Source organism: Panthera leo, chromosome B3, assembly GCF_018350215.1.
Source record: "Panthera leo isolate Ple1 chromosome B3, P.leo_Ple1_pat1.1, whole genome shotgun sequence".
Lineage (NCBI taxonomy): Eukaryota > Metazoa > Chordata > Mammalia > Carnivora > Felidae > Panthera > Panthera leo.
Genome location: NC_056684.1, coordinates 115,875,000 through 115,887,395, shown reverse-complemented (window position 1 = coordinate 115,887,395; position 12,396 = coordinate 115,875,000). Strand labels below are relative to the sequence as shown.

Below are 12,396 nucleotides of genomic sequence, written 5' to 3'. Positions count from 1 at the left end.
GTCCCTTCCGATTCTGAATTGGAAGACAGAAGAATTTTATACAATATGTACTCAACAAATCTTTCTGTCCTTTTTTGTTTTTACTTAAAGTCAAAAACAAAGGTGCTATATGGCAGTTAGGTGTATTTTAATGTGAACACATTTGAGAATACAATAATCCTCAACATACCCATATATACAAAAAGGTTTCCAAAGTATTAGGCAATGCATGAAAATCGATTCCAGAATAAAGAAACAAACGAAACTAGTGAAAATCTATGTGGCTGTCAAGGTTTTGAACATCAAAAGCTAATCATAAATGTTTATGTCCCTTGAATTCCTGTTTTGAAAATCCTTCAACAACAAAAAAACCTCTCATTTTTACAGAAGTTGGCAGGAAAACTATTCCTGGATGTTTGTACTTTACCTAACTAATAACCGACAGGAGCTAATATTTTTTAGAGTATCAATTCTCTATCAAAACTACCAGTTTGAGAAAAGGTAGCAACTATTTTACAACATAGTAAAAGGAAAGATAGAAATTTAGGTCTAACTATTGGCTATCAATAGCATCACTGACATGCAATATTACCCATTAACATTTCCAATTTAAATGGCAGAAAAACAGGGGCCTCTGGGTGGCTCAGTGGGTTAATTCTTTATGTCAGCTCAGGTCACGGTTAGTGAGTTCAAGCCCCCACATCTGTCAACACAGAGCCTGCTTGGAATTCTCTCTCTTGCCCCTACCCCACTAGTGCTCTCTTGCCCCCTCTCTCAAAAATACAAAAATAAAGTTTAAAAAATAATAAGGAATAGCAGAAAAATATAGTTGGTCTTGGTCTTTCTTTCCTCTGTACCACTTATTTAGAATTTGGCACCTTCTGCCTTATATCGTTGGTTATTTTTATTTGTGTCTCCATGATGAAAAAGTAAACTCTAAGAGTATCATCACATTATTCTTATGAATCTGCAGATTCCAGAGAATACTCAAAGGAATGCCTTGAACACAGTACACAAACAACAAATATTTGGTGGATTTTCCTGAGTACCACAAAATGATCCCTACGAATTTCTAATCATGTATTCTGTTACTACTATGACCTTATTTGATTACAGAGCTTTCAATCTTCTAACACTTTAAAAAAAAAAAAAAAAAAAAGATCTAAGAATAAGATAAAGCTTTTGTCCCCTCCCCAAATGCAACTAATTTTTCATTCCAGTCCATTAACCAGAGTTCTAAAAGATACCATATTTGGGTTGATAAAAATAGATAAATATGGAACTCTTAATACTAGTACTATAAAATTTTTAAATATTAATCTTTGCTTTTCTCTCTAGTAACTGAGAACTGGCAAGGGCCTATCGAAGCTACCTACGAGCCTAACTTAATGAAAAGGACACTTAAAAATAATTCTGAAACAAGACATTCTAACAATTATTTTAAAAATCTGCATTTTCCCTTCAGGAAGAAATTTATGATTCACTCACAATCCTTGAAAACATACAATTTACCAAGTTGCTTTTGACTGTCAATTACTTGAACTATTCATTAAAGTTTAAAATAAGCTAGTACATTTTACTGGTACTTATATAGTAATTGTAATTAAAGTACTGTCACTCCTATTCCATTTCCTTTTGACAAACAAGTTTTTCAAGTTTTCTATGACCATGCAATCCTATATTTACTTAAAGATGAGAGTATTATTATGTAATTCAAACAGAATTAACACCAATATTTTCTACCTGAATATTTTTGCAATTTAAAAAAGATTTTATCCATTGGTGTTTTTAATTTCTCTAAGCTAAATTGTATCTTATTTCATCCACGATGAAGTCACCTATTTAAGATACATGTAAAGTTTATGCTGGAAATATCCTAGAATCTTAACAAAATCTGCACACTGACTACTAGAAGATTACCTGCCAAAAATTCTAAAATGAGTGCTTTACAAGTAAGATTCACGCCATTATCCTCATTTGAACGGTGATGTATTTAAAACCCTACAGAATTCTACATGATTGGCTGGAGTTAGAACACAGTTCTTTAATATTCCACCAGGCAAAGAAAAAAGTAATTTGTCTGCGTTTGTTGGGTAAGTGGGATCCAGCAGGCTTATTTGTGGCAAAGAATGAAAGGGTTTGCAAAGACCAAAAAAAGAAGGTTAAAATAAAAAAAGGGATTAATAAACAGCACCATGGAGTAAGAAAGCAAACAGGTCTATGGCAAGTGTTATTAAAGGGGCAAAATGAAAAGGTTAGAAAAAACAAAACAAAAAGTAAAATGAAATGCTGAGCTCTTTCTGCAGGTTGGGGCTAGACCCCAAATCCATCAGCAGAAAGAAGTTAATTCAGGGAGCAGAAGGGGAGGGTTCATAAAAGGCAAAGGTGCTCAGAAAAAGGTTTCTAGACCAAATGTTTTTTTAACTGGTGCCTTCCCATTTTTATATTTTCAGTGTTGGTTTAACTAATCCATACTACTTCTTACAGAATTATGTATTACTGCAGGATTAATTAGGAACATGAGCCACAAAAGGTGAAGCTCCTGATTGTAATGTAAAACCCCCAAAATAAGCAAGTCTTAAATTGCAGGGAAACGTAAAGAGAAAGACTTTGTTACTCTCAAGAACAGGATTTTAACAAGGGAAGGGGGTCAGCTCTTCTGATCTACCATGTATTCAACAGGAGTTGTTTCACTAAGTGTTCTTTTTGAATTCCAGATTAAAATGTAGGAAAATAATTTGGTAATGGTGACTTTCAACAGAGATTAATGAGAGTATATGGTATTTTATGTGCACTGCCTAAGCAAGCACATGTAAAGCATTTTTGTCCATATTTGTATGAAAGCATAAGCATAAATGTTTTGATGTGTAAGACATACTTGAGAATAAAACACTAAAAGTTTAATGGAAAACTATTCCCAATATTATAAATAGATGTTTTCTTAATTAGGAATATTGGGAAATGCAAAAAATGTTTTTCTTCAGCACTAGTAAAAGTGGAGAAATTCAACACAGATATATACAAATATATACATATATATCCAATTGACTGTACTTTGCCATAGAGTATTTTCGTCCCATGTCATTTACCAGGTTCTACTGATTATGAAATAAAAGATACAAATTGTTAAGCAATACAAAATATATATTTTAGTGAAATGAAATAAACTGGCTTATCAAGCTGAGGTCAGTTATCTGTATTCCTCAACAAGCTCACCACTCAGCCCATAACTGTTCCTATTAAACTGATCAAGATGTTGGGGAAAAGATGCTGCAATAATATTAATAGGGAGTAGAAAAAAAAATGAAAAGCTGACTTAAGGCCTCTATTTACATTTATAGAGCTGCCCTAAAGTAATTTTGCTATTTAAAATGGACTAACCCAATCTGATCGTTTTGTCTAAACAGTGCAACGCAAGGCATGCAGAATGCAGCAGGCTCGTGGTCACATGCAGAGAAAGCCCAAAGAGCTTAAAACTATAGGAGAAACTGGAGGGAAAAGAAAAAGCAATTTGAATGCTTTCCTGGCACTGACAGAACAGGTTAGAAAGTCTGTTACATGCATGCTAAGCTTGGTGGAATTTTAAAATACCATACCTGAGGGGTGATCCGATGAGCAATGTAGGAGGGGTAGGGTTACTCCCTGCATTGTGCCGGCGCCGTACTGCCTGGCGCCTAAATGTGCTGCGTTCACGGCGAAATGACACTGCCTCCTCGCTGGCCTGTGCTGCTGTATCAAGATAGACTTAGGTCAAATAGGAGCCTAGGTCAGAGATGTAAATAGCAGCTGAGCCTGCCTCTCCCGTCTTCCCACCCTCAAACGTAAAGGGAAGCTATCTGCTTGAGCCCAAGGGCTTTCATACATACACTGTTAATATGGCGCATCAAAGAATACACAAGACATACACATTGTTTATTTAAAGATAATTGGTTCTTTAAAAATAATGCTTTTGATATATCTGGCCTCACCATCTTCTCTTCAAACTCAATTTCCTATTTTAATATCTCCATTGGTTTAAACCTTCATCTAGGGGCTCCTGGGCGGCTCAGATGGTTAAGCTCGGACTTGATTTTGGCCATGCTCTCACGGTTGGTAAGCTTGAGCCCCCCATGTCCGGCTCCAAGCTGTCAGTGCAGAGCCTGCTTGAGATTCTCTCTCCCCCCAAAATAAATGAATAAAAAAACTTTGAAAAAATAAATTTAAAAAAAGAACTTCGAAAAAAAATACAAATAAATCACACACTCTTGAATTAAGTCAACTTCACAAGTGCAATATTTGTTAGTTCCAACTAACAGGTATGGGGCATTATTTTCCTACTGTCAAGAGGACAGTAGAAGCAAACAATAATACTGCATTTTTTAAATATTTATTTTGAGGCAGAGAGAAAGAAAACACGAGTGGGGGAGGGGCAGACAGAGGGAGAGAGAAAGAGAATCCCAAGCAGGCTCCACACTGTCAGTGCAGATCCCAGCACGGGGCTCAATCCCGTGACCGAGAGTCCATGGCTTGAGCCGAAAACAAGAGTCAGACGCTTAGCTGACTGATAATACTTCATTTCTGATGCCAGAGGTAAGGAAGCTATTCATCCCACGCTACACTGTGGCATAACTTTGGCAGCTTTTTAAATGTTTAATTCAAGACAGCATGGACATATCTTAACTGTGAAGTAGTGAGCTGCCATGAAACTTTATTCAACTCTACGCCAGCAGCACAGGTCCCCTCAACATTAGGAAGCAAGTATCAGCAAGATGGCAAGTACAGAAATTCATAGTTTAATCCAAAAGCGATAAAGTACAAACTAAAACCAAATATGCAACAATGACAAATACACAACCATGGCTTAATAGAGTCACATAAAATTTTATAAAACCATTCTAATTGACTGATTTCAGTTTCTAGAACAAAATGCAAAATGATGCTTTATCTATGTGAATTTAAAACAATGGTTTCCTAGTGATCTAAATATTTTAGGGATGATTTTGACTTTGACAAAGGGTATCTGCATACTAAATATAAATAAACACAAAATGTAGTACAGAAACATTCTTTCAAAACACTTTTTTTCTATTAAGTATTATGAAAAAGATTACAAATTCAAGAATGTTGCATTCAGATTTCAGTTCTCTTGCAAGTTTTCTTGACATTTTAAAAACGTTACTAATTCTCAAATAGTTCTTCTGCTTAGCAACAGCCATTTCCATCAATTTGGATGTTGATTTTAATAAAGTATTCTTTTTAATGTTTACATTCTGTACCCCTTCCTCAGACTGCACTGGTGGGTATTAGATTAGGAATATATGCACTACCTTCAAAAGGATAACTGTCTCTATGTAGCCACTTTCTTCTACTGCAGGAATGACAAACACAACTATTTCACCCATCTGGCAAGCTTCCGCCAGTAAAAAGTAGAAGTCACAAATGACAGAACGCCTACTTATTTTTCAGCTCACATACTACAGTGATATTCTGAGTTAGGCAACTAAATAAGAAGTTAGGTTTTGCGGCTTTGGCTCCAAATCAGACTGGACTCCTAATATTTCTTTTCTTTTTTTCCCTCCAGTTTCACTGAGATATAATGAAAAATCCTTTAAATGTGAAAAAGCTGTTACTTGTGATATAAAAGCTCATGTACACAAAAATTACATGTGACCTGTGAGAACAAATGATCATTAAACCTGGTCATCTAGAACTGTGCTGTCCCCAACACGGTAGCCACTAGCCATATGTGGCTACTTAAAATTAAATAAAATTAAAAATTGAGTTTATCAGATCCATAAACCACATTGCAAGTGCTCAAGAACTACATGTGCCTAGTGGCTACCAATATTGAGAACATTTCCATCGTCACAGAAAGTTGTACTGGACAGTGCTGATCTAGAAATTCAAGGACGCCTTTCTGTCACCACCATCTACAAAGCCTACTGTATGCTCTGCCTATTCCTGACAACTATGATTTCAGTAATAGGAAACTGCAACCAGCACTGTCACAAAGGAGAAACCGTACTGGCAGGCAGTCACTAGATAAAGGATAAAACAAGCCACTTGCAGGAAGAAATGAAAACTTACATGAGTGACTGTTAATGGCTCTTGGACATGAGCAATGTTAACTGAGGTAATGGAATTTAAAACCACTCCTAAAACTCAACTCAAGATACTTTGTGAACTTATATTGAAGATTTCCATTTTACTGTAACAAACTACTACTCAATTTACAGGTCAATTCACTTCATTAAGAAACTTTCAAACATTCTCTCTAGTTTTAGATAACCAGAATAAGAGTAAAATTTACCCAGATATAATTTAAGGAGAATAATTCAATCCATAAAATGTACTAAAATTACTCTGAAGGATTTGGATAAAAGCAAAATGTAATCATTGAAGACTGAGAATAAATAGAAAGAAGGGAAATAGGAAACATTTTCTTTATTATCTTCCTTCTACTGAAGACTTAATGGTGTTAATTTTAAGTAAAAGCTAGTTATTGCATAATACTAAGAAGAAAACACAACTGTTAGTGTCCATTTATAGTCACAATGTCCTTTGGCTTCTTCAGAAAACAACTTTTTTTTTTTTTTTTTGCTATTATTGCACTATTCATATTTTGTCCTCTGCAAAAGAACTACATAATACTACTTACTCTCTTAATAAAATAGTTTTAGAAACACCCTAAGATGAAAGTTTAGACATCCTCTGAACAATGTATTAAAGTGGAGTTATGATTACTGCCTACAGTGTCCTTGTGATATTCAGGGTGTAAATAATGCTAAAAGAATTTTCAATGTTTACTGTAACAATTACTTTAACAATAGCTAGGATCACACATTCAACTGAAAACACTATGCCATAATTCATGGTCACAACAAATAAAACTAAACCGTGCCCCCTGAAAAACGTACTACTAAATCAAAACATCTCTATTTGGAAGAGGGTCCAAAGGGGGTCCAGTTCTATTAGCGCCAAGGAAAGAAAAGTGTCTTTAAAAAAGCTTAAAATAATTTGCCACAAGCATATTCAATCACATTAGTTATAGCTACACTTGCTGAAAATTCACTTCTACAACCCAATTATAATAAACTTTTTGAATCTTTTAACTTTGTAAGAGAAAGAAACAAAGCGCACACACACAAAAATCTTTGAACTAAGGAACCAAACAGGAGGGAGAAAACACTTTAAAACCTGGTTTGGGGAGCACGTGGGTGGCTCAGTCAGTTGAGCATCCGACTTCAGCTTAGGTCATGACCTCACAATTCCATGAGTTCGAGCCCTGCATGAGGCTCACTGCTGTCAGCGCGGAGCCCCCTTGGGATCCTTTGTCCCCCCCCCCCGCCCCGCCCCTTCCCTGCTCATGCTCTCTCTCACAAAAATGAATAAACATTAAACATAAATAAATAAACAAAACCTGGTTTTGAAGTTGACACTGCTTTTGAATTGTGACACTGCTTAAAACTCAGTATCTTCTGGCAAAAAAAAAAATGAAATTAACTAGAAAAAGAGCATAAAACACAAGTAAGAAAAATTTAACACACTAGGTACAACCAAATTTAAAGCATGTATAGGTATAGGAGGGGGAAAAACATTCAATGGACTCAAAAACCATGAATAACAAGAAAGATTTAAAAATACTTTCAAGGACATAGACAATTGTGAATTTTTTAATGTATATTTTTAAAATTACCAAGTCTTGACTTTTTAATCATTTCTTTGTGTTAGCAAACTTCAAAAGACTGAATTACAAGCCCAGCAAGTTTAAGAACCTTGGATCATGTAGCTCTTTACTTTTGAGGTAGTAATACAATCACTCAAGTAAGTTTAAACATTTACAGGGTACCTAAGGGCAATTCCTGTACAAGGCACAGATAGCCTAAGACATTTTAGACAGCTGTGGTATGATCTATTCTTAAAGATCAAATAAAAAACAAAATCCACAATACATATACCTCCCACCTCAGGAGTTACTTCTCAGTTACCTAAATGAGTTAAGGAAAATTCTCTAAATCCTATATTGAATTGTTTTAGTACGATTATTTATTTTTATAGTGAGGATACTGAAATAGACTATCAGTTTGTTTTACTCTGTGAATGAAAAGAGGAAAAGCATTAAAGGCAATGAGTAGTTTCACAATGGCAGGGAGGTATATTGCAGCCGCTCTGGAAAACAGTGTGGAAGTTCCTCAAAAAATTAAAAATAGATCTACCCAAAAAAAAAAAAAAGATCCACTCTATGGCCCAGCAATAGCACTGCTAGGAATTTACCCAAGGGATACAGGAGTGCTGATGCATAGGGGTACTTGTACCCCAATGTTTATAGCAACATTTTCAACAATAGCCAAACTATGGAAAGAGCCTAAATGTCCATCAATGGATGAATGGATAAAGAAATTATGGTTTATATACACAATGGAATACTACTTGGCAATGAGAAAGAATGAAATATGGCCTTTTGTAGCAACGTGGATGGAACTGGAGAGTGTTATGCTAAGTGAAATAAATCATACAGAGAAAGACCAGATCCCATATGTTTTCACTCTTATGTGGATCCTGAGAAACTTAACAGAAGACCATGAGGGAGGGGAAGGAAAAAAAAAAGTTAGAGAGGAAGGGAGCCAAACCATAAGAGACTTTTAAAAACTGAAAATAAACTGAGGGTTGATGGGGGGTGGGGGAGAGGGGAAAGTAGGTGATGGGCATTGAGGAGGGCACCTGTTGGGATGAGCACTGGGTGTTGTATGGAAACCAATTTGACAATGAATTTCATATTTAAAAAAACAACAATGGCAGGGAGGTATAAAAGAGCAACACATGGCAAGGTAGGAGGTGAAGGTTATCCATATTCTATCTCAAATATTGGAAAGTTGTAAGCATCAGTATGTACAGAAAAAGACGCCACAAAAACATGTCAGTCATGCCGCTGACTGCTTAGTGAGAGGATTCATAGGTGAGAAGTGACTTTCTAGTCCCTATGCACAGTTGTGGCTGGCCTCTTGTGATGGCTCGATTGCTATTAAATAAATAAAAATTTAGACAGAAAAAAAACTGCTCAAGAAAGGTGTTATTTTCAGTGGGGAGTGTTTATTAGAGGAAAAAGTAAATATGAGAAGACTGCAAATAAAAAGTTGTGTTTTGGTACCTCAAACAGAAAAGCAGCAAATGCTAGTAGGAAATGAGACATGAAAGAAAGGCGAAAATACACACAAGTATATGTACATCTCAGAAAAATAAAAGATATAAGCAGACATCCTGAAATACACTGCCATTTGATCTAAACGTCTCTCCCCCTCTTACTTCCCATGTCAGCCAAGGATGATGCCAACACCGGCATGCCAAGGTTTTGTTCTAAAATAAAACGAATACTCATCAGTGTTATCTTCTGGGAGGCCAAAGCACACCGAGAATGTATGGCACAACCTCAAAGCATTCATTCCACATTAAACAATTTCAAGCTGTGAACATATTTCAAAGGACTAATCTACTTTTTGATAAGTAAACCAGCACACAACAGCAAGCAACGACAAAGGATTAGCTGTGTCTTGAGTGAGAGAAAATCTCCATGTCCTACTGGTATTTTCCACAATCCCAGACAGCCAAACAAATACAGATGGGCAGACAAAATGCTTTCAAGAAATTAGATGATACACTGGAGTCATGATTCACACACAACAGTTCCTAAAAGAGTTTCAGGATTCCTTATCTCAGAGGTGGCTCCAAATGTTTTTTTTAATCCTTTGCAAGTGGGATGAGACATATAGACTCTCTTCCAGAAAACTGCACTCAAACTATCTTGCATATGTTTTCTGAGATTCACCTAAGAAGGGGTCATTAGTGAAGAATATCTATTTGAAGTGACATAGATTTGAAAAGGGAAACTTCCTTACAAATGACTAAAAGGCATCAGTGTCTTAGTTCTCACACTAAACCTGTAATTTACAGAGCACTTTTACAAATCTAAGCTCACTAGAATCTGATAGTTAATGCTGAGACAGACCTAAACAGTTATTCCTGTTTTACACCTGAGAAAACGGAGGCACAGATTTAATGACGTGCCAAGAGTATCCAGTTAATAATTAGAGGTGGTATTAAAATGTAACTGTTTGATTCCTCACCCAGAACTTCACTGCTATCAGAAAAAATACATATATATAGTGTAATGTCTGCCCCTACCACACAAAATAAGGCATGGGCTGGTTCAGGGAATTCTATACACTAACCCTTACTTGCCTCATCAATAAAATACCTCTTCTTCATACTGCTTTAAGAGAAGACAACTTTTCCAAGCACATGAAGTATCCAAATCGGTTCACTACACTGAATGAGCATCTTTCTCTGTGGTTTGATGTCTAAGCTTTCTTCTCCGCATAGACTGATAGAGCCTTTCCCTTAAGCGGGGCCAGTCACATGAACACTTATCACTGCGCCTACTACAACACAGTGTTAAGTTAGGATCCCACAATGCTCTTCAACACTATCAAATTCCAAAGACAGTTTACCCCTGCATTTAATGACCCACCCGCTGTGTTCTGCTTGGGTTTGTGTGGTCATTCCAGCTTCTCCTTTCGTGCTGGTGGCGCATTTCTGTGGTTGTCATTACTTTAGCTTCTCCAAGCACCAATTCCCTTCTACTACTTTGCTTCTTCTCACTTGCCACATGGAATGACAGATGAGAAATTTAATGTATTGGAATTCAGAGTCCCTCTGTTTAGTAAGGTACAAAAGCTTTAATTCTCATGTTCTTGTCTATTCAGGGGTCTTTCTAAGATTCAATGATATTTGGATTCAAAATAACTGACCTCCAATTTACACAGATGGCACAAACTCTCATAAATTATTTACGGAGATTTGGTTTTTCTTTGAGTAAAGTGATATTTCCTTAACAAAAGATTACCTTTGGTTCCCAAAAGAAATATAATAGGATCCTATTTCATGCTTATAGAGTAGGGGCTCAAACATGACATTTGAAATAATTTTCTCGAACAGAAAAACAGAGGTTAAGAAATTCAGAAAAATATTACGAAGTATAATAGAGCAAATATAAACCTTTCCATTCTGGTTGTTCTTTACAATCTGTTGAATCATGCAGTAAATTAAGGGACGCAAAAGAAAATGGTTTTTAAAAGTAATGCAGGTACCAAACGACACTTCTATCATATAGAACTTAATTGTACTTTTTCCTTTAAATATTCACCATCAGTTATTAAAGACATGCTTTATCATTATAAAAGAAGAATTAAATGCAAAAGAGATCAACACAAAAGGCCTTAGCTTGCATCTAAAACTCTTCTCCCACCTAAGCAGAAAAACTGATGAAATCCAATTTTAACCAAAGTACTTGATTAATGGTGACAAGTCCTATGAAAACAATCATTTGCTATGCAACCGAATACCAAGAGAGAAGTTATAGGATATATTATGGCCAAAATAAGATAAAATCCATATTACTAGATTACATGTTCATGTTTTTCTGCTGGTATTATGTAAGAAATCAGATATTATGTGTAAAAATTCTTACTTTTACTATTGCTGAGTCTCACAATGGCACGATTAGAAATCTCTAATATATTTCTATATTTCATCATTTTCTTCCACTTTAAGGAAAGGACACATTTGAGTAGCAGAACAGCGGTCTGTATAATCGAAACAGTAGCACTATCAAGCATTTCGTGTGGGCCAGGCAGTGTTCTAAGCATCTGACATCTATGAATTCCTTCCATCCTCACAGCAACCCTGTGAGATGAGGAGGCTGAGGCTACAAGAAGATAGACAGCTTTCCCACAGCGGAGCCCGTGTGCCAGCACGGGTGTCCAACATCATGTCATTATGTTAAGTCACCTCCTATGTTAACAGTATTTCACTTTAGTACTTTAGAGTACATTTTCTAGATCTCGTCCTTCCACACTGCCAACTCCACTAACTACGCTTAAAAAGAAAACAAAATCATTGGAGAACTCATCAACACCTCCAAGTTCATTAGAATAAAATCTATTTGTGGCTTACGTACAGCCACATGAACGGTCAAGCAGTGTCCTGTTTTGTTGACATGTTTCAGGAGTGTAGTATGTAGGAAGAGATAGCCCAGAAAACTGTCTTCTAAACTGCTAAAAAGGACTGTAACAATTAATGTCGATATAAATAAATCTTTAACAATTATTTGAGATTTTATACAATTTTTAAATGAGAACCAAAACATATCCCCTCTCTCACTACCTCCAATCTTCCAAAAAGCCCAAACAAAACCCTAATGAAATGTGATCAAACCAATGAAACACAAACCCTTCACACATTTAAGCTGTTTAGTTTTACTCTTATTTTATTCTAAACATAAATGAAACTCAAATAAAAACAGCCCCTACAATGTTCTTCCTTTGGCAAAAAAATGTTTTTTAACAGCCCGTCACGTCAAAGTACATGGAAATTTTTAGTTCA

The 12,396-nt window shown here is 35.8% G+C and overlaps 1 protein-coding gene across 1 annotated transcript in view; it reads right to left on the bottom strand.

Moving 5' to 3' along the window:
• The window catches only part of PCNX1 (pecanex 1), a 164,352-nt gene that overhangs the window by 84,427 nt on the left and 67,529 nt on the right, over positions 1 to 12,396 (bottom strand). The window contains 1 exon segment of the mRNA XM_042943661.1: positions 3,576 to 3,708. Within this exon segment, the coding sequence (XP_042799595.1) occupies positions 3,576 to 3,708 (133 nt within the window).